This window comes from Corylus avellana, chromosome ca4, assembly GCF_901000735.1.
Source record: "Corylus avellana chromosome ca4, CavTom2PMs-1.0".
Lineage (NCBI taxonomy): Eukaryota > Viridiplantae > Streptophyta > Magnoliopsida > Fagales > Betulaceae > Corylus > Corylus avellana.
In genome coordinates, this window is record NC_081544.1 from 21,732,143 (window position 1) to 21,756,073 (window position 23,931).

At 37.1% G+C, this 23,931-nt stretch overlaps 1 protein-coding gene across 1 annotated transcript; it reads left to right on the plus strand.

Annotated features, from left to right (window-relative positions):
* The first annotated feature begins 4,449 nt into the window (after positions 1–4,449).
* On the plus strand, positions 4,450–23,701 carry LOC132177357 (importin beta-like SAD2). The gene is made up of 22 exons (XM_059589633.1): positions 4,450–4,689; positions 4,967–5,102; positions 5,196–5,283; positions 5,608–5,757; positions 7,079–7,241; positions 7,820–8,004; positions 8,094–8,267; positions 9,836–9,981; positions 10,065–10,188; positions 10,289–10,469; positions 11,002–11,161; positions 11,975–12,016; positions 12,096–12,214; positions 12,304–12,502; positions 18,830–18,961; positions 19,805–19,908; positions 20,081–20,260; positions 21,116–21,255; positions 21,455–21,594; positions 21,673–21,833; positions 22,544–22,670; positions 22,786–23,701. The coding sequence occupies exons 1-22, from the start codon at positions 4,600–4,602 to the stop codon at positions 22,944–22,946; spliced, it is 3,102 nt and encodes a 1,033-aa protein (XP_059445616.1). The 5' UTR covers positions 4,450–4,599; the 3' UTR covers positions 22,947–23,701.
* Positions 23,702–23,931: the final 230 nt, after the last annotated feature.

The window sequence follows — 23,931 nt, forward strand, 5'->3', positions numbered from 1 at the left end:
ATTTAATGTATATATATATATATTTTAATTAATATTTTTAATTTATGTTTCTTATATTTGCTGGATTATGTTGTTGGATTTCAGTTTTAGGAAACTCTTATGATTTATTCTAACTTAATTGTCTTATATGTTATTCATTTATTATTATTATTAATTTTTTAAAAATGTTTTCTCATCACCAACTATAGATTTACTAGAAGCCAAATATTAAATAATATATGTGATGAAAATTTATTGACAAAATGATTAGCAAGTGTGATATGAATAATAGTGTTCAAGTATATCATTATCTCAAATGCGGATAGCGGATAATATCCATATTTATTATATGCATTAACTGCGTGGATGCGGATGGTAATTCCATAATGCAGATCCGGATGTGGATATCAAAAACCATTATCCGCATCCACATTTTCACCCAGATAGTAATTCCATAATGCGGATGCGGATATCAAAAACTATTATCCGTATCCGCACCCACATTTTCTGCCCTAATTGATGATGCTCTAATTAATATGAGTTACATAAAGTTAGGGTTAAATACTTTTTTGTCTCATGTAGTCTAACGACTTTATTGTTACCCACTTCAGTTTCATTTTGTATTGGAGATGGTACATCGCTTATTTATTAAAACGGAGTTAGTACTCCATCCAACTTTTATTAAAAAAATTGACTGAAGTCCATGTCAACCCAATGAAAAGCCAACACGTGGCAATTCAAAAAGAAAAAAAAAAGAAAAAAAAAAAAAACTCATTAGAAATTAAAAATATATAAAATAATTAATAATTGTAAAACTAAAAAAATGAAAATAATTAAATAAAATTTAGAAAAAGAAAAAAGAAAAAAGCAAGGTATCAGCCACCCCAAAAAGCATTTTGTGGTGGCTAAAACCATCACATGGCCATTAGGGTGGTCCGACCACATCAAATGGCCAAAAACGAAAAAAAAAAAAAAAATTAGGGTTTGGCTTTTGGGGTGGTTCGGCCACCTCCTACCCACAAGGCCTATGGAGGTGGTTTTAGTCACCCCATTGGCCAAAATGGGTTGACCGGCCACCCCTAAACTAGCCATACGAGCTACCCCCAAGGCCTTTGAGGTGGGGTTCAGCCACCCCTAAAATGCTTTTTGGGGTAGCCACCACCCTTTGGCTAAAATGGGTTTGTTGACCACCCTATTTTGACCTAGAAGGTGCAGCCACCTCGTACTTTTTATTTTTTATATATTTAGTAATTATTTTAATATTTTTAGTTTTTTAATTATTATTATTTTTTTGATTTCTAAAGAGTTTTTATTTATTTATTATTATTATTATTATTATTATTATTTTTTATGTTTTAATTGCCACATCTCAGCTTTTCATTGGATTGACGTAAATTTCTGTCAATTTTTTTATTTTATTTTTTATTATTATTTTTTTATGAAAGTACTAACTCAATTTTAATAAGAAAGGTACCAACTACGATATAAAACAAAACTAAGGTAACTAAAAATAAAGTCGTTAAACCCCATGAGATTAAGGGTATTTAACCCTAAAATTTAAGCATTATGAGGGGTTGCTTCCTCTGAACTTCCCTTCACTACAAAAAAAAACAATTTTTTTCTTACTGGAATTCTCTGATGTGTCAGGGTGTCTGACACGTCATAAAATTTTTCTGACGTGGCATTTCTGACACGCGTTGATTGTCATAAGCATAGGTGATAAGAAAAAAAATTTCCTGACGTGCCAGTGGGTAGAACGTCAGAATTTTTTGACGTTCTACTAACGTGGGAGAACTACCACGTCAAAAAATTTTCTGACATGGTGGTTCTGACGCGCGTCAGAAAATTAAAAAATTAAATAAAAAATTAAAAAATTTTAAAATTTTCTGGAATTTTTTTTTTGAATTAAAAATTTATTATTATTATTATTATTTTTTTGAATTCCTCTGCACGGCAGCTCCCTCACGCTGCGGTGCAGATCTGTGTTTCTCAACACAGCTGCACCATGGTGTGGAGATCGCACCAGCTCTGCACCATGGTGCATAGATCGCACCATCTCTGCACGTCCATGCTCTTCTTCTTCCTCGATCTTCTTCTTCTTCTCTTTTTTTTTTTTTTTTTTTTCTTCTTCTTCTCTTCTCCCTTTCTTTTTCTTCTGCTGCTTCTGTTCTTCTTCTCTTCTCCCTTTCTTTTTGTTCTCCTTCTTCTGCCTAATTTCTTCGATCTGCCGTGGAGAGAAGGGAGAGGAGAGGGAGAGAGTGTGGGAAAAATAAATGAGGATGGAAGAATAAAAAGAGGAAAAAAGTAGAGGGAAAATAAGAAGAGGGAAAAATTTCAAAATTCCGGTTTTTTTTTTTTTTTTTTTTTCCTGACACGCAATATTTAGCACGTCAGAAAATTTCTGACGCGTCAGAAATTTCTGACGCACTAAATTTGGCACGTCAGAATTTTCTGACGCGCCAAACCGGTGTGTCAGAATTTTCTGATGTGCTATTTTTTAGCACGTCAGAAAATATTTTCTGACGTGGCAAAAATCATGTACTGTTTGCCACGTCAGAAAATAGCAATTTTTTTGTAGTGCTTCTATCTGCCTTTTACTTGACCTTTCTCCTTTTTACCTGTTGATTCTGAATTTGATATGCTATCAACTGATTCTACACATATTATATTTCTAATATAAGCATAATATATAAAAATTAATCTTGTATAGTTAGGTGTCCAACAACATGGTACGTGGATTGGACATACATAATAGAAGCATATAATAGACATTCTTTCCGTGTATGACAGTCTGTAGAAGGAAAGTGCAGCGGATTCCTTGGAACCACTTCAAACCACCGCATAAACGGAAAATCTTCTGCACCACTTTAAAAAAAGAAAAAAAACAAACAGACGTCGTCGTGTTGCTCGTGGTAACTTCACAACCAAAGCCAAGGACAAGGCCGCGACGTCGTGGTAATAACATATTACCAGAGGGCTATGCATGTATGTTCAAGTGCTTACTTCTTGAATTGTAGTGAAAATGATCACTAAACATACATGTGTTCATTTTTTAACTTGACATTAAAATTCACCATTGATTAACAGTCAAAATACATGTGTTCATTTTTTAACGTGACATTAAAATTCACCATTGATTAACAGTCAAAATTACTATTAGATATACTCGTACTTAATCATAACGTGACGCGATAGTAAGAACTACACCACCGAATGTATATTCAACGTGCTAATAAAATTAAAGTAATAAGTAGTGAGTACTTGATAATGGTGTACAATCAGTTGCAGTAGCAGTTATTTCCTACATAACTGCAACCGTAACCGGTTACAAATGTTCATATTATATGGTTATTGAAGACCGGTTATAAATCAATTTTCATAAATAATTTCATCCTTTTTTTCTTTAATATAAAACTTCATTTTTTTTAATTCAAAGGAGAAATAATGTTCATATTTCATAATATATTGTTAATTCAAACTCCTAAAGTATTAAGGTCATTATGTATTTGTGATTTATCTCATATCTCAAATGTGATCCAATAATTATTATATATGTTAATTCATAATTCAAAACAATTACAAATCTAAAACATTATAAATCCAAAACATGAAACAATATTACAAAATCAAAAGTGGACGTGGATAACAATTTATCTACGGCTACAAACCTACGGTTTTAGAGTAATTTTATATATATATATATATATATATATATATAGTTACCCAATTATTGGGTTATTAACTAGATTTTTAAATGCTTATAACCAGTACCGCAATCGGTCTAGGTGGTTATCCTATTGCGGTTATTTTCGGTTATCGTGTTAGTAGTTTTTGGCGGCTATTTGAGAGCATTCCTATCAAGTTCTTTAAAATTTCTCTAAATTTAACTTTGAAAAAATATATATATTTTTTATTTAACTAACCACTTTTTAAAATTACCAAATATCAAACTCGCTAAATATTTATCTACTTTAACTAAATATTATTTTTTTATTAATAAAAGTAATTGCCATGAAACTCACTCACTTTGATTCCATGTAAAAGATTTACCAAATGCCACCCCTAACAATCAAAATAATATTAAAAAATAAATAGCTTTTGCTTTTGGTGTCTTAAATTTGGAGAGAAGTTAAAGCAAATGTTAAATTTAACTTTGGATAAAGAGTTTGATAATTGATTTTTTTTTTTTTTTTGTGAATTTTGTTAAAATTTTAGAAAAGGTTAAATACGAAGAGGTTGATGCCTTGATGGTATGCTCTGAGTGGTTAACAGTTAGTAATCACCGGGTTTATACGCCTTAGCAGTTAGCACTTGGGAACCCGCCTATTCCAAGACAGTGTGGGCTGGATCCTGTTTCCAAACAGCAGCGAGGGGGTGAACCGTGGCCCAATCAAGCGGTGAGTCGTGAGTGCGATAATTTAAGTTAAAACGAGCGTAAACCCTAGAGCTTTATATAGACCCCAACTACATAGCTGTCTCTCTCCGCAACCAAGGCGCACACTCTCTCGGCTGTATTATCTCTTGCTGTCTCTAAACCCTATAGAGACATCTCAGGGGGTTTAGATTGGGGATCATTTTCGATCGTCGATTTTTTTTTGATCCGAATTCGATATTCCCGATATGGACCTTCCTGGCCTTGCCGTCATCCTCCAAGCTGCTCTTAGCCCCAACCCCGATGAGCGTAAGGCCGCGGAGCAGAGCCTCAATCAGGTTCCTCAATCACTCTTCATCTTTGATTCCTCTGTATAATACGTTCTTTCTTCTATCTAAGCTTTTCGGGCAAGAATTGGCCTATTTTTCATTAGTATTATTGTTCATTTCTAGCTCGATTATGTATAATTGGAAAATATATAGGTTATGAATAATAAAAATCAAATGATCACAGGGAAAAAACAAAAATAGGTATCAGAATTCAAAGTGAATTATAGATCAATCATCAATGCTTGATAGGTTGATTTTGGTTTGGCTTGTAATTTTTGGATGGCAGTTTCAGTACTCACCCCAGCATTTGGTGAGGCTCTTGCAAATAATTGTGGATAACAACTGCGACATGGCCGTGCGCCAAGTTGCCAGCATTCATTTCAAAAACTTCATCGCCAAGAACTGGTCGCCTCATGAGCCTGGTACGTTATGGCTTGCTGTTGTGAGAGATTTAGTGTCTCGATCCGATGGTAAATTTTGATTTCTTTAATTTGATCATTTTGGGCTTGATGTAGATGAGCAGCAGAAGATTTTGCAAAGTGATAAAGACATGGTGAGGGATCATATTCTAGTGTTTGTACACCAACTTCCCCCTTTGTTGAGGTAAGGTTTTTGAGCTATTATTGCTTTGGCTTTGCTTACTGTTTTATTAGTATTTTATTATTAGTATTTTGAAATATGTTATAATGAATAGTTGCATCTAATTATGCACCACGCTTTCCAAAGTTTTAATTTGTTCATTGTGACTTGTGATGATTCTTTGATTGTTGTTCTCTCTGATATGAAACATTATCTTTTTGATTGCCTATTTTTTCGTCTATTTTTTTATCCTTTTCTGGTGGTGTTGTTTGTAATACATGCTATTGACTATATAATGATCCTGGTTATTGGTGTATGCCATTTTCATCTCTAAAACTTGTTGTACAGGGTACAGCTGGGTGAGTGCCTCAAGACGATTATCCATGCTGATTACCCTGAACAGTGGCCACACCTTTTGGACTGGGTGAAGCATAACTTACAGGATCAACAAGTCTATGGAGCTCTGTATGTGTTGCGGATTCTTGCTAGAAAATACGAGTAAGTTTTTATCTTTCATCCTATTTTTGGTCAAATGTTTTCCTTTCTCATATTTCAATTTTTCTCAAGTTGGAGTTGGCAGTTGAGACAATACAACCCAATTAATGTTCTGTGAAATCTGTAAGGGCTTTTTTTTTTTTAATTTAATTTAATTTTTTTTTAAATTTTTTTATATCAGTTTCTCTAGTTTAGAAATTGCTCTCTTCAGTTCATTCGTTTTTTTTACCCAAATAGGAAGGAAATGTGAATAGACATCATGTGATAATTTTTCACAACTAGAATTTGATTACACTTTTGAACATAGTGTATATACTCAACTACAGTTATCTGTAGAAATCATTTGGCTTTTTATTTTTTGGGTAGATTTTGGTACCATATGCTGGTACCTAATATGTATCCATCTGTGGTGATTATTGTTGACATGCAAAAAACTGGGTGGTACCATTGTGTATATGCCTGCATGTGTTGACATCTTTTGTTTTCTTTTTCTTTTTCCTTTTCTCTTTTTGTTTTCTAATTTATGATGCTAATGCTATATGGTAACTTGCATAAGCTGATGCTTTCTTATTATTTGTATTCAAAATGATTAATATACTGTTCTCTGTATAAATAGGATAAGACACTGTTTCTTCTAATAACTTCTGTGTTTTTTTTTCCTTTTCAATGAAAATAATAACTTTTCATATCACGTGTCTTAGGATTGTTCATCGTATTACAGAAATGAAACTTACTTCACTTCTGCCTGCTGATTCAACCTACCAGGAACATATTAAAGTCATTTTGCTCCTTCATTTCACTGTTTCTTTCTCTCTCTTATCCTTTTTGTATTGGTTATATGTTAAGCTTTTAGATTCGGAATCCTTTTACTTAGTGCTGTTCATTCATTCTTAAGCATCCTTTATATGCTCCCATGTATAGATGTCCCTATTGACATCCCTGCTTATTGTGATGGACATGTTTTGCGAACATACAGCGACACCATCTGGGTGGTGTAAGTTCGTCATGGAATTATTATGTCTGCAAAAGAATTACACATGTAAATTGTGAAAACCGTCTTATCCTGTCTTTTTTATATGCTGATGTCTTCAGCAATCCTAGTGGGTGATACATTTTCTGATTGTTTTCCTATGTACCTGTGAGCGTCTTACACTTTTAATGATATTTCAATTACTAAAAAAACATTTTTTGATTGTTGAGGAACACCATCGCATAATAAATTTGTTACACTGAAGCCTTTACCTTCCTTATTTGCAAGATACACTTATGTTCATGTCAATGTTGTTGTTTATATTAAATTTGTTCCATTGTTTTATGTACTTAGGTTCAAGTCTGATGAGGAGAGAACACCGGTTCATCGCATTGTTGAGGAGACATTCCCTCATCTGCTCAATATATTTAATAGGCTTGTCCAGATTGTCAACTCGTCACTGGATGTAGCGGATCTTATCAAGCTTATTTGTAAAATATTTTGGTCATCCATATATGTAAGTTCTTAGGCAGAGGATTTTGCACTCTGCCTTCTATGCTTGGATTTTCAGTCTAGGTGGTGTTTTTCATTGGGTATCAACATGCCCAAGTCATGCAAGCGTAAATTAATTATTTCTTTGGTTGCATGTATGTCGAGGTTGCATAGGTGTGATATAAGCATATTGATTGAGATACTTTTTTTTTTTTGTAATCTTAGTTAGTTGTGAATACAAGGCTTTTGAATGGATGCAAACTAGCTTTTGGACATGTTGGCAGATGTTTCATCTATTTCTCTTTCAATGCCTTTACATGGAGAAGTAGATTTGATAAATATTGCCTTGTTTTTTAAAATTTCTAGCATGCAAGGGGTTTCCTGCGTTTTGTCTTTTGTAAACACACGCCTGAGGTGCAATGAATCTTTTCAGAATAAAGTTGCTTTCGGGAAAGTGTATTTTTCACGTTTAAAACTTGGAAGTCTTGGGCCAGAAGATCTTTTTTCTTCCTTCTTTTATGTCTCCAGTGAGCACAGCTGCTTCCTTTATTGAGGTTTATGTGACCTTTACATATCATTTTGGTTTGTGTTTGTTCTTTTCAGTTGGAGATTCCGAAGCAGCTATTTGATCCAAATATGTTCAGTGCTTGGATGATTCTTTTCCTAAATATATTGGAGAGGCCCGTCCCCTCGGAAGGGCAGCCTGCTGATCCCGAACTTAGGAAATCATGGGGGTGGTGGAAGGTCAAGAAATGGACAATTCACATCTTAAATAGGCTATACACTCGGTAAGTTCCTAGATTTGAAACATGTTAGAAAATAAGGATGAGCCTAGCGGCAAGAGGGTCATGGCCATTTAAAATATTATGTTACGCAGGTTTGGTGATCTGAAACTTCAAAACCCAGAAAACAAAACTTTTGCTCAAATGTTTCAGAAGAGTTATGCAGGAAAGATTTTGGAGTCTCACTTAAATTTGCTGAATGTGATCCGTGTTGGTGGATATTTACCCGACAGAGTTATCAACCTCATTCTTCAATACATAAGCAACAGGTTATTTTTCACTTTGTTTTTTGTTTTTCAAGATTAGCATATAGCTTCTCATTTTTATGTATGATATAATTATAGGTTTATGATGGTCCTAGAGGACTGCACTTTAAAGCTTCAAGTTTTGGCACAACTAAGCTCAACTTAACTAATTCTTTACACCAAATACAATGTGTTGGCAATATTAAGATAGCTAGAATAAAGATTTGGAATCATTGCGTGGAATTGATGTGAAAGAGAGTTTTAAACCATTTTTTTCTTTGTGCCTGGCACTTTCTCCCCAATCTTCTCTCAGATTTAACTGTTATTTTTTGTTTGAATCTGGGTTTTAAGGGTAGAAAAGGAACGCCTTGTTTGCCAATGCGTTCTTGGAGTTGTTGCCAGTGTATATTTGGATTAAGATATGGATGCTGTAGATCTCTTGATCAAGAGATATCTTGGAGAATGGGAAGCACTATAAGTTGTACTCTTTTTTTTGATAAGTAAAAGTCAGTTTTAACGAAGGTTGTCACCACAACCTTCGTTATTGAAAGTTGTACTCTTTCAATATTGATTATAGTAGGTTGTCACCACAAAAACTCATAAATGCTGCAGTCAATATTTGAAAGAAGGAATTACATAGAACAAAATGGATGGAGATTTGATCGGATCACAACACAATATTATCAAGAGTTGTCTTGTGTGATGTTGAAACTGTTGTAATATTTTGTGCCCTGGGATAAAATAGAGAAGCAGACAACAGTTACTAGGAAAGCAAGTTGATGTTGCAGCTGCTGCTTCAGTGAAGGTTGAAGCGCTAAATTCCCTTAGATACAGCCTGGAAGTTCTCAAAAAATTCACATAGTAACCAAGACTAGAATGTGGATTTGAGAATTCTAATCCTAGGCTTTGGGCTGCATATGCTCCATGAGGCGGGTTGTATTTTGTGCTGCCTTCTGGCCCCTTCTAATTGCTTGTGAGTAACAATTGCCAAGTATCAAATGCATATTATTGGTTTATCTTTTTAAATCCTTGTCCTTCTGGTGTTCACTCAAACACAATTTGTTCTTCTCATTTCTTTTAAAGGAATATATATGTTTTCAAAAGAAGTATCATATGTGACTCTGGGTTTTGGGAATAAGACTGCCTGCATGTCAGTGTGAGATGCACCAAATTTTTATCAGAATTATTAATTCAAAATCTTGTGTAGAGGGAGTGGGGGCCCTTGCCTGTTATGAGAAGAATCTGAATTCCCTGATTTTATTGTTCATCTCCATTGCATGAAATTGAGAATACTTGGTAATATGTGATGAAGTAGGTTACTAAAGCCAACAACTCAAAAAAAGTGTATTTGTTTTGAGCTATGAAGCATCTTTTGAAAGCATTGGTTCCTGATGATGCTGTCTGGCTTTTATTGTACTATAGTTCCATGGCCCTGGAAAAGAATTAATGTTGTGTTGGTCTGTCCACCTAATTTATAACAAGATCATGAATCTCTTGATACATTGCTTCATTTACTGCTGCTTTGTTGTCATGATATATATTTTTTTGTGGAAAGGCTTAATAAGTTCCTTATTTATACTATGTATATGCAGTATCTCGAAGAACAGTATGTATAATCTGCTTCAATCTCGACTTGATAGTCTTCTTTTTGAGATAGTTTTTCCCCTTATGTGCTTCAATGACAACGATCAAAAGCTTTGGGATGAAGACCCACATGAGTATGTGAGGAAGGGTTATGGTATGGCCTCAACATATGAATTTATTGCTCTAAGGACCTTGGATTGTTGTAGGTGATTTAGGTCTTCTCTTGATTTGCTGCAGATATCATTGAAGATTTATACAGTCCGAGGACTGCTGCAATGGATTTTGTCAGTGAGTTGGTTAGAAAACGTGGAAAAGAAAATCTTCAAAAGTTTATTCAATTCGTAGTGGAAATTTTTAAGCGGTATATATATGTTTTCAATTTATGCTCAACCATGTGTGTCTCAAAGATTTGGGTGCCCTAATGGTCATGTTTTTGTTTCTTGTATTATTTTCTCTTCCAGCTATGATGAAGCACCAGTAGAGTACAAACCCTACAGACAGAAAGATGGTGCTCTTCTTGCTATTGGAGCTCTTTGTGATAAATTGAAGCAAACTGAACCTTACAAGTCCCAACTTGAGCGAATGTTAGTGCAGCATGTCTTCCCTGAATTCAGTAGTCCTGTTGGGCATCTTAGAGCCAAGGTTTGACGGTCTAAAATTTATTTTCTATGTATTTAATATGCAGTTTGTAACTTATTGGTTTTCACGTTGCTGTATGTTGTGATATTCTTTTTAGATAAGTAATGTAAAACTTTTTTGATAAAGTGTATGGCACCCCCTTAAGTACATAGGCCATATACACAGGGAGCTCCCACAATCCCAAAACCCAAGAAAAAGTAAAAACACCCACAACCCCAAAACCCACAAGACAACGAAGCCCAAAATGAGCCTTGCCTTTCGCATGCCTAGATTAAGCTCCCTTCGCATCATAGTTAATGGAGCATTCCAAATTCAGAAGCTCCCTCACCTGTATGTTGTGATATTCTAAAACTCTACTTTGGCCTTTATTTTCAATTAATTTTTGCTTTGCTGTCTTTTGACAAAAGGTTAAAGAAAGTTCATATATTTTGATTTTTTTGTGCTATTCAGTTTAGGTGGGCCTTACTTTCAGTACATTGTCATTTTGCCTCCTTTTTACAATAGCTTATTCTGGTGACTTTGTTCTGGATATTAGGCAGCATGGGTTGCAGGGCAGTATGCCCACATAAACTTTTCTGACCAGAACAATTTCCGTAAGGCCTTACGGAGTGTTGTGTCTGGGATGCGGGATCCCGAACTTCCTGTTCGTGTTGATTCTGTTTTTGCGCTGCGCTCTTTTGTTGAAGCTTGCAGAGGTATATATATGCTACACTATATTTGATTTTTTGTGTTTGTGCATCTCAATTTATATTGTTCCATTAATCTACATGTTGGATGTCATATTTTTCATTCTTGGGATGCTGCATCCAACAGCTCAGTCGCATAAGATAATGGTTATGTTTGTTTCTCTATCTTCGTATACTCATGGGTAATTATATTTAGTAGACTCATGAATGACTGCTATACAATTGAATGACGTGACAGTAATGATTTAGAAACCCTAGGATTTATTGATTTAGTAACCCTAGGATCTGCTCGCTTGGCTTGAGAAGCAGTAGGGGGTTTTCATGCTACAAGTCTGTTATATTTCTTTCCATATACGGATGGGTGTTATGTGGGGTGGTTGATGGCTGGATTGATAATTGTTGCTGCTCGGTGACCAACGAAAATTTTCTCCGCTTTTCCCCTTTTATTTGGTATATAGTGTAGGGTTCGATATTGATTTATTTGGGTTTGGGAGTTTTGGGTTGATTTCAGAGGGCTTCTAAGGGTAGCTTGCTGCCGATTGTAAAAAGTTATGTCTATTCTTTATATAATGTAGATTCATGAGATGAAAGCGGCTTCATTCTTTATATAACTAATTTAATGGCTGACCAAATATGTACGAAATTGGATGTCATATTTTTCATTCTTGGGATGCTGCATCCAACAGCTCAGTCACATAAGATAATGGTTATGTTTGTTTATCTATCTTCCTATACTCATGGATAATTATATTTAGTAGACTCATGAATGACTTGCTATACAATTGAATGGTTGATAAAAGTTTCATTGTGCTCACTATGCAGATTTGAATGAAATCCGTCCAATTCTTCCTCAACTCCTTGATGGTATGTGGTTATGAAACTTTGCAAAGTACTGTTAACTATGTGACTTATTCAATAAATATTTTTTTTCCCTTCCATCCAGAGTTCTTTAAACTTATGAATGAGGTTGAGAATGAGGACCTCGTATTTACTCTAGAGACTATAGTGGACAAGTTTGGGGAGGAGATGGCACCTTATGCCCTTGGGTTATGCCAGAATTTGGTAATATTTTCTTTCATTTGTGTTTGATTTTATTTGTATCTTCCTGGGTCTTTAAATAGTTCTTTTTCTTTTTTCTTTCCAAAATTCAGGCAGCTGCGTTTTGGAGGTGTATGAACACTGCTGAAGCTGACGATGAAGCTGACGATCCTGGTGCTTTGGCTGCAGTTGGTTGTTTACGTGCCATTAGTACAATTCTTGAATCAGTTAGCAGGCTTCCTCACCTTTTTGTCCAAATCGAGCCAACTTTGCTTCCAATAATGCGCAGAATGTTAACAAGTGATGGCCAAGGTGTGTATCTTAAAGTATAATTTGACTTATTTTTGACATTATTTTCTCTATTTTTGCATGTTATTTTGTTTCGTGCTAAATTGTTATGCTGCTTAAGATCATTCAGTGAAGTCTTGTAGACATTGTTTTTAATGGTTCTCAATAGTATCTAATTTGGTTTTGTATTACATATTCTATTTATGCTTGTCAATTTTTTTTTTCTAGAACGTTAGCAGGCTTCATTTCAGCATTGTTTTCTTTACCCTCTCGAAAGATTTTGGTGTCAGTGCCAATTCATATGGGCTTGTAAAGAGTTTGTGTATCCTGTCTTGGAGACAATTTCCTTGGCAGCATCACTTCCCGTAACATAGCTTTTCTGCAAGCTTAAGCAATCCTTCTAATAAATCTTGTTATGGAGTTCCTTTAGTGCTCATAAGTCATTCGCGGCCCTTGTTTGCAATCCTAGACTAGTGGAGCTCTGTCTTGCTATCCTTCGGTTTAATTAAGTGTCAAAATCAGACTTGTCCTTGTATATTTATTTAATAAACAAGAATAAACAAGTTCTTTAAGTGTTGAGCTTTGAGCTACTCATCCTTTTTTTTGATAAGTAATAAGAAGTTTTATTAAAAGCGTAAGGCGCCCCTACGCACACTGGAAGTATACAAGCGGTACTTATCAAAAAAAAAAAAAAAAAAGTATACAAGCGGAAACGCCTAACTAGAAAAAGAAAAGAGAAAGCCGAAGCTCACCCACAAAAGAACCCCAACAAACCCACCCAAAAACCCTCAAGAAACAAATACCCAAAGAATCCCTAAGCCCTCAAAACCCACATGAATCTTTACTTCACAATAGTCTTGCCCTTCCTTCTCTGAGGAGACGCGCTAGCAATGCCGTAATTAATAGAGCTTTCTAAATTTAATAGCTCTCTCTTGCCCTTAGCCCTAGGCTGCGCGACCTTAATTTCCCGAAGGAAATTCTCTTTCACCTCATTTAGCAACACCAACTTCCAATCATCTTCTTCACCGCCATCCAGCCCCTGAGTAGGAGGATCGGGGGATAGCTTCCCATTGCGTGCTACCTTATTTGCCCGACGAAAATCCTCCTCCATGACCTTCAAGCTCGCCATGTGCGGATCATCGTCCTTTAAACCTGCCCTCATCCACTCAATCAGCCACTTTTGGGGTTTGGTCAAACCATTTTCAACAGTTATGGTGTCAGAAGTGCCTTTGGTCCTAGGCTGAGCAACCTCTACTTCCGGAACAAAGTTCCCTTTCTCCATCGGACTTATGCCCCTCATCGGATTAGTGTTCTTTGGAACAGGCTTCCCTTGAGCATTGTAAGTAGCAAAGCTAGCGAACCCAGCGACTGGGTTGGAATGATATTGTGCCAGCGGAGCAGTAAGGGATTCCACTGTCTCAAGAAGAAGAGAATCATTCACCCGGCTTCCTCGTTCTTTCTTATCTCTCCGATAGTAGCTTAACATCTGCTTGTTCAGAACTATGGGAGTCCCATTTTCCGATAACCCAGAAATTGAGCGTAATCTATCTCTCAAAGCTAGCACCTCTAACGAATGGGCAGCCACGGGTATCAAAGAAAAAGAATGAAAAGGGACAGAAGTTTCCGCTAAATGAACCTGTTCATTCCCAGTAGTCTTCGGAAACTCCAACGCTGACAAGGAATTCGAACCGGGAACCATACAGCGACTAGAATCAGGAGGATGAACCAAAGCAAAAGCTAGTTCCGATCTAGATTCTGAACCAACCAGGGTTGACGAGGACACCTCCTTCACCTTAGTCAGAGGAGGAGCCACAGATCTCGACCCAAAAAACCCCTGCCGACGCATACCTTTTGCTGGAGAGGGTTTCCGATCGGTCTTAACGGAGGCTTCCCCCATCGCTGGGGAAACAGAATCCACCGCAACCTCCATTTGCCTTGGGTCCGTACTCGCCATGCTTTGAGAACCCGCCGGAAAAGAAGCAAACCCAGGTTCGGAAGGCATCGGCGCAACAGACCCAGGAAGAACCTCTGAAGATGAAGGAATCGCCGGAGAAGACACCGGCGTTGCAGACCCAGAAACCAACCCAGGAGGACTTGTTGGCACAGACTTAACAATCTAACCCGAAGGAGACCTAGATGGCGGCTCCAAATCCCCCGAAAAAGGCTCCGGGTGGGCTGACCCAAGACCCACAACAGAACTTGACAGCCCAGCGCAAGGCTTCACACGAGGCCCAGAAGCGGATTTGCGACCAGCCCTCAACCTAAACCCAATAAGAAGTTTGGGCTTCAGTCCCATCCTGGAACAAACCCGGTCCAGGACCGACCCAAGTCTCTCAAGAAGCTTCTTCCAGAGACGAGAAGCCCTAGCGCCCTTCGTGCAAGGAAAGTCGCCACCCCCAAGACCAGATCGCCCACCGTCGCAGATTGGACTAGACCGACCACCTCTGCCCGTCTCAAACTCAAAACAATTCACCGGCGAACTCGCCTCCCCACCGCTAACCGGCTCGAACCAAGACGCCGCAGGGAACAAGTCCAAATGGCAGTCAGACAGCGGCTGCTGTTTCGAACAACCCGACTTCGAGGATGCCACAGCTGCGTAAGAACGATCTGAACACAAGACACCTCCCCCGGCGTAAACATCATAGACCGATGGCCACTCCTCTGCTGCAAGGAAAACCAAGATCTTCCGCAACTCACCCACGATTCGATGCCAACCCCCTCCTTCATGACCCTTAGGGAAACAAATCCCTCCTCTCCGAACACCCTCAGCAAATACAGCGGCCACTAAGAAACGGCCCGCCTTATTGAAACCCTTATGGACCTTCAAGGCCTTCCCCTTCTCCCTATAGGATTTGGCGAACTCCTCCTTCCCTGGAGATCGTAATGCTGCTTCCACCGCGTCCGCCAGCCAATTTGAGCACTGGAGACTCAGATCTAAAGATCCAACGAACCCTTTTCTCCTTTCCTCCAAACGCATCTTTGACTTACCTGCTTTCGCTGAAAATGAGAACGATTTAGCTTCTACAGTAAATCGTCGCTCCATCCAAACCAAATCAAGCGCATCCCACAGCTTCAAGAACAGACTAGCGAAAACGCGCCTACACGCGCCTCCGCTGATTCAGAACATGCTTGCTCTAGAGAGAGAGAGAGAGAGAGAGAGAGAGAGAGATACTCCTTTGCTTCCATCCAAAGTTGTTAAGTTTGTAACCCCCTAAAATGTTGTCTTCATCCAAAGTTAAATAAAGTATCGTACTATTCTGAATCCTGTCAAAACTAAGGCATGAACATTAGCGTTCGTGAATTTATTTTGGCTCCAAATGTTAGTCAACGTTAATGTATTCAACTTCTCTCCCAGAACAGTGTATTGAAACACCCTCAACTTTCTGAACAATGAACATACAATTTCCTAAGGACAGAAATTTCTTTCAGCCTAATCTAATAAGTGCCAAATGTCATATCTCACATGCTTTTTTTTAATATTTTAAGAGTCATTTATTGTCATTCCACTAATTTATGAACCCAAACATTAATTTTTGAGAAACCCAAATGTTGAATGACACTTGTCACTTATTAGGGTAGGTTGAAAGAAATTTCCTCTAAACCAGTTTGAAGAAAATTTGTGTCCCTTTCCTAATGAGTTGACAGCTACAAGCATTGAAAGGAAAGATGATATGTTGGCATTGCAATAGCACATGAGATGGTGGCTTACCCAGAAGAATTTCCAAGTACACATGCATGACCAAAGTACTTGGATACTTGTAACCCTAAGGGGTTGGCTCAAGAGGTAAGGGCCTTAGTCTTGGTGGCATTCCCATTAGGTCTAGGGTTCGAACCCCCATGGGTAAAACAATTCCTAGGGGCCAGCTCGCCAGATTTCTTGATCCTTGTAAAGGGGGTGCTTTGCATGGGTCCGAAGTTTACTCAACATGAGTGGGTATTTGAAGTGGCCTGCCTTGGAGGGGTTCCTTGTCATTAAAAAAAAGCTTGGATACTTGTGATCAAAGTGTTGAAGTAAGAGGATTATATAAGTAGTTTCAAATACTTGACTTTTCCTTGTCCTAGTAGGCTTAAAAAATTTTAAATTGAGAACAACCAAGAAAAACCACAAGACTAGTTTGGACTCGAAGAAAATAAACCTAATGGCCTGTTTGGTTGTGTTTTCTGAATAACTGTTTTTAAAGAACAAAAAGAAATTTTACAAACTTGGTATTTTCAATGGTTTTGTGAATTTAGGATCTTGTGTTTTTTTTAACTGGAACTTTGAAACTCCTAGAATTTAGACTCGACTCCATTTGTTGAAGGCCCCTAATTCGCATGGTTTCCAGTAAATTATAGACTTGTCCCCATTACAAAATAACCATAGCTTGTAATAAAAACCCAAATGAATATCTGATTTCTTCCTAGACTTCTCATCTCTCAAACTGCAAGAACTGTGCCCATCTGACATTGCATGAGGGGCATGTGCATCCGAGTGATTGAAGAAGTTGGGTCAAACGAGTAGGAAACTAAGTAAAACCAGTGTTTGACATGTAAAATGAGAAGTGTGGATGTAAAGGTGATGATCCAGTAGACCAACAGTTGATAAAGCCATCTAAGATTGGTCAGCCTTGCATCAGTCATCGAAACAAATAAATGTCCATGATACAGACAATGCCAGGGTTGTTGGAAAAATGTCAAGTTGAGAAAATCTCATGTCTGGCAATTTCTAAATGGCCACATAAATTGTTGTATATCGCATGGCAGAGGGAGATCATTCACTCCCTTTCTTCTAAATAAATTATTATTCATCAATAAAAAAAAAATCATGAACTCATGACAGAAACTTGGAAGTGTTTGTAGCTTTTCGTCTTTTTGATAATGAAGAATCTAGTTTCCACGGTTCTGCAATGTAGATGTAAATAAGTTAGTAGATCATTAGCATAGTTTTGACATTGAACGTCCTCTAAGTTTCAAGGTGGTGGAACCCTCTTTTGGGAAGTTTCCTCCCTATGCAAGTTCTTAGGTTTGTTTTCCGGCTAACTCGCTAGGAGTTCTTCCTATGAGTGCTTGGATAAAAAAAATATTGGTCAGCCTTGCTTCAGTCATTGAAACAAATAAATGTCCATGATGTAGACAATACCTGTAACACCTCGGTCCCATATTGGAACGATGAGTAGTCCACATAAAGAGTTGATGATTTATAAGAGATGCTCATAGGTGCTAAGTCTTACATTGTTTACTTAAATAAGTGAAATTGGGCTTTATAAGTGATTTTAGGGAAGCTTATAATACATTACTTATCAAAAAAAAAAAAGTGACTTTAGGGAAGCTCCAAATTAACTAGTCGTTTTGGGGTGATAGCGTAGATGGGGCTATCACTTTTTCCTGGGTCGTTACAATGCCAGTGTGTGTTGTTGGAAAAATGTCAAGTTGAGAAAATCTCACGTTTGGCAATTTCTAAATGGCTACATAAATTGTTGAATATTGCATGCAAAGGGTGATCATTCACTTCCTTTCTTTTAATAAATTATTATTCATCAAAAAATAAAAACCATTCACTCATGACAGAAACTTGAAGGTGTTTGTAGCTGTTCATCTTTCTGATAATGAATAATCTAGTTTCCATGGTTCTGCAATGTAGGTTTTAAATTAGTAGATCGTTAGCATATTTTTGACACTGAACATCCTTTACATTTCAAGGTCGTGGAACCCACTTTTGGGAGGATTCCTCCCTCCTCGAGTTCTTAGGTTTGTTTTTCGGCTAACTTGCTAGGAGTTCTTCCTAAGAGTCCCTGGACTTTGGTATACCTGCCTTTTCTATTACTTTACTAAAGAGGGACTTATACAATAGGACAAAGTTTTCTTCCAAACGGAATTGGAGGAAGTTCCTCTAACCCAGTCTATAAAATTTTCATGTGTCCCTTAGCATGTGAGCACATGTTTTTTTAATAGCATTCTCACATGCTTTTTTAATAGAATTTCTCACAACTTTTTAATTCTATTAAAAAAACATATGCTTTCATATATTTTAGGGACACATGACAATTTTATAAAATGACAAAAAAACGTATATTCACTGTATACTGAAAAGGTGTACATAATTGGGATACTATGCTTTACCATTTGTCACTTCGGATGGATGGCTTATTGTGGAGTTACATGAGAGCAGTACATGTTGGTTCTTCTGAGGTTCTAGCAGTGCATGCAGTTTTCCTATTTTGAATCTTTTTAGGCTCATTGAAACTAGAAGAGGATATAAAATTTACATGTTTAATACTTCTATTGTTTCCATTAGCTACATGAATCCTAAAATTTTAGTGTAGTTCAATATTTCATTCAATGCTCAGGTATCCTTTTCTGATATATCTGCAGAGGTTTTTGAAGAAGTTTTGGAAATTGTGTCCTATATGACTTTCTTTTCACCGACAATATCTATGGATATGTGGAGTCTTTGGCCATTGATGATGGAAGCATTGGCAGATTTTGCTATCGACTATTTTCCAAGTATGAATCTCTCTGGTGTTTGTACGCTTGGCTGGATATTCAAGTGAAATTTCGTTTGCACTATTGTGATTATATTTTAGTATGATTATTCTATTTTAGTGTTTCTTATCTGTAAAATCACATAATCAACACTTTTGTCTACTGCTTGTTTGTAAAAATTCATGATATAATATCCATATCCGTTAGTCTTGTTCCGCATTGTTAATACTTTTCAAGGAATCCAATTTTTTTAAACCCTTAAAAGTGATAAGTCATTAAATTAACATTTCTGGAACTCATATGGTTTAAACTTGGCTATGGAAATCAGTTTGGAACACAATAAATTTGAGGTGCGAGATATCCTATTTTGTGGTGAAAATTCTAGTACTTGGACCTCCCTCCTTGCTTATTGTACATTTTTTTTCTCCCCTAATCCCATCTATACACTAAAAAGCACCCTTACCCTTTCTTCTATTCCCATGCATCCCAATAATAATGAAAAAGAAAAAAATCACAGCACCTGATGGAGTTGGTCCTTGAGTTCCTTGGAGCCTCGACCCTTGGTTACAAACAGTGCCAAACATTAAAACTGAACTAGATGGAATGATTGTTGAAGCTTCAAGTAAAGGAAAATGAAAAAGTTCTCATTTAATTACTCATAGTAATGCTTTAGATATTTTGCATATTTAGAGAAATTATGTATTTAAGCCATCTAAGCTGTATTTTCTCTTTAGAACAGACTTCCATGTACTTACTTAGGGGAGCCTTACGCTTTTAATGAGATTGGTTTATTACTTATTAAAAATACAAACTTCCATGTACTTCTCCCATACTTGATTCTCATATTAGTTCTTTTTGATGCAGATATTCTGGTTCCTTTGGACAACTACATATCCAGAGGAACTGCACATTTCCTCGCTTGTAAAGAACCAGATTACCAGCAAAGCCTTTGGAATATGATTTCATCTGTAAGTTTCTTTTTAATTATTAAATTTGTTTTGATGCCTAGCTGTTCAGTTAAAGCATTGAGATGAAAAAAAAACAAGTGATTTTTTTGTGATGCTGATTTTTTGCTTAATTTTTCACTCTGTTCCTCCCATTTGGCTTATAAGGTCTATATGTGTTGTTTTAATTATGCAGATCATGGCAGATAAAAATATGGAGGACAATGATATTGAGCCAGCACCAAAGCTCATTCAAGTGGTGTTCCAGAATTGCAAGGGGCAGGTGGATCAATGGGTTGAGCCGTATATCAGAATCACAGTTGAGCGGTTGCGTCGGGCCGAGAAGTCATACTTGAAATGTCTTCTCATGCAAGTGGTAGGGAGCAGATATAAACTTGTTATAAATTAGTTATATCATTTAAATACCTTTTTCTCATAACCTTTTGCTTTAAGTTGCAATTTAGTAACACAGACACTCCCCCTCCGAAAAAAAACCACTTAAACCAGCTACTAGCTGGAATGTCATTCAAACCCATGCTTTGTATGGCTTTTCTTTCGTTGGTGTTTTCTATGATGTGAGACATTAAGACTGTTTCTTGTATGCACTTTGTTTTGATTTTGCCGTTTGTTCCGCAGCCTCTCTCTCTCTCTCTCTCTCTCTCTCTGTGTGGATAAATAAGGAGACTGATATTTACGACATAGAACTCCTAACTAGTTCACCTCCCTTGTAAATCAAGGATTGAGAAGTCATTATCTGGTCCTTAGAGGTTTGGATTATACTTTTTTTTTTTTTTTTTTTGATAAGTAATGATGATGATATAAAAGAGCGCAAAGGGGCGAGGTTTGGATTATACTTAGACCAATCAAGTAGACAATCAAAGCCTTGTTAATGGAAGCTTGCATTATACTTATAGGCCAATCAAGGAAGCCATCAAAGCCTTGTAATAGATAAACCTCTTAAGAGCCCCATGAAGGATGTGTTGTATGTCTTAACTTGTCCCTAAACTAACAACAGGGATGTTGAATTTATAATATAACAGTTGTTTCTGGCGTCAATGACTTATAAGATACATTATACCACTTTGAAACGAAGGTTTTGTTTAACGTATTGACAGTGGCAGTTTTATTTTAATGTTTGCTAGCCATGTGCTTCAAAATTACTTGTGTCATATGGAAGCATCGTTTGAGGCGAAATTCTTCTAAAGGAAAAAAAACAATGCATTTGTTGCAGGTTGCAGATTCTCTTTTCTACAATGCAGCTTTGACATTAAGCATATTGCAAAAGCTGGGTGTTGCGACTGAAATCTTCAACCTTTGGTTCCAGATGCTGCAACAAGTTAAAAAGAGTGGTGTACGTGCTAATTTTAAAAGGTGAACTGTCATTCTTGTTTACAATTGTTACTTTGCCCAAACCCTTTCCTCCCTCCCCAAAACAACCCCCCACCCAAAAAAGAAGGGAAAAGAGAAACCTATTTAATTCCACCACAACCTACAGGTCTGTTTAAATTTGATATCTACTCATTTACCCTTTCGAAAGGGTTGGCATGTCATATAATTTTTTATGCTACAGAGAACATGATAAGAAAGTTTGCTGCTTGGGATTGACATCACTCCTAGCACTTCCGGCTGATCAATTGCCTGGGGAAGCTTTGGGGCGTGTTTTCAGGGCAACCCTTGACCTCCTAGTTGCGTATAAAGACCAAGTTGCAGGTCTCTCGATCTCCTCCTTTTTAACATCTCTGTATCATTTATGTGAATAATTTCTCAACTCATATACATAATGGGCAGAAGCTGCAAAAGAAGAAGAAGCCGAAGATGATGATGATATGGACGGTTTTCAAACTGACGATGATGAAGATGATGGTGATGGATCTGACAAGGAAATGGGAATTGAAACTGAGGATGGTGATGAAGCTGACAGTATTAGACTCCAAAAGTTGGCTGAACAGGTTGTGTATTTGAAATAGCTTTAAAAATTAATGTTAGTCTTTATTGAATGAAATAACAGCGTACCAATTTTTTCCCCCAGCTTTTGGTGTCATTTACTTTAAGAACAATGGTTATAGGTAATTTTGATATAACAGGCAGACTTCATTGGTGTATACTCTACTCGCACTTTTGATAACGAAATCTTGAAAGTAACCCCCATCTTTTTTGCATTATTTGAGTATTATTGACAGAAAATATCCTCCAATGGGCATTCCTAATTATCCATTTAGTGCCTGCAGACGACACTCTTTAGCGTTTAATAGGCAAAAAATGGATACAATATCTTTGGGCAGTTGATGTCATATTATAGGTTTTTTTATTGGTAAGTTACACGTGGAACTAGCAGGTTTTGAACCAATATTCCCCATTCTCCACCTTCACATCAGCCAAAGCTCTTGGTGCCATATTATTGTTTATGTTGGCTTTTGCCAAAAATTTTACCCAAATGGTACTTCCGCCTGAGCGGCCATGTCCCATTTGCCCCCTTTTAAGAGATATTTAGGGTGAGGTCATTGTTTCAATCCTGGTTCAATATATGAGTCATGTTAACATATCAAAACATTATTCTTTATTGGTTTGTCATGCTATGTATTGGTTGTATCGCTTAATTTGATGGCTTCTTTTTTTGATTTATTTACCTTGTCATAACTTGACTCTGGTCTTCGTTCAGGCAAAAGCTTTCCGCCCAAATGATGAGGATGATGATGACTCGGATGATGACTACAGTGATGATGAAGAGTTGCAATCACCAATTGATGAGGTGGACCCGTTTGTTTTCTTTGTGGATACAGTCAAAGGTAAAAGCAAACATTCCCTTTAGTCCTGCTTATATTGAATCCTTGCAGTGTTATTGTTATAGTCAGATCTGTAACCCCATCCCTGGTGTTTTTCTCCGCTTTCTTTCAAATCTAGCCTTGCAAGTGTCGGATCCATTGAGGTTCCAGAACCTTACGCAGACACTTGACTTCCATTATCAAGCCCTTGCCAATGGTGTTGCCCAGCATGCTGAACAGAGGAGAGCAGATATCGAAAAGGAAAGAATGGAGAAGGCAGCAGTTACTGCTGCTCCTTAAGCTTTTGGTGTCATGCTGTGGCCAAAATTTTGGTTTGCTTATTACCATTCAATTCGTTATGGTTTATTGAGAAAGAGAGTCGTTGCCAGTCCCTTCAGAGCATTTGGTCGGTTCAATGATCATAGAGGTCGGTGAGCCCCGATGAGTTCTCAGGTTAAAGTGTTTGGAGCTTTGCTTGTCCAAGTGCCCACTGATATACAGTGAGATTAATGATCGCCGGAGCTAGTCCTTTGTTCAATTCAGGGTCGAGTTATTGTCCTTGTCTGGTGAGTCTGGCAATTCTATGGCAGAAATATGCCTTTCTGAACCGGTCTGTGTTGTCCTTTCCTCCTTGCTCTCATGTTCACTAGTGACCATTTCTTTGGGTTGAATATTCCCATTCCAGGATTTATTGATTTAGGAACCCTAGGATCTGCTCTCTTGGCCTGAGAGCAGTAGGGGGTTTTCATGCATACAAGTCTGTAATATTTCTTTCCATATACGGATGGGTGTTATGTGGGGGTGGTTGATGGCTGGATTGATAATTTTTGCTGCTCGGTGACCAACGAAAATTTTCTCCGCTTTTTCCCTTTTATTTGGTATATAGTGTAGGGTTCGATATTGGTTTATTTGGGTTTGGGAGTTTTGGGTTGATTGCAGAGGGCTTCTGAGGGGTAGCTTGCTGCCGATTGTAAAACAGTTACGTCTATTCTTTATATAATGTAGATTCATGAGATGAAAGCGGCTTCATTCTTTATCTAAACCAATTTAATGGCTGACCAAAGGTGTACAGAATTGGATGTCACATTTTTCATTCTTGCGATGCTGCATCCAGCTGCTCGGTCACATAAGATAATGGTTATGTTTTTTTCTTTATCTTCATCTACTCGATGGGTAATTAATTAAATTTTGTAGACTTATATACAACCATTATAAATAGTTCTTGGATAAGCACTTTTTATTTTTAACTGCCAATAGTAGGGTTGGTTTTTTACTGCTACGCCAT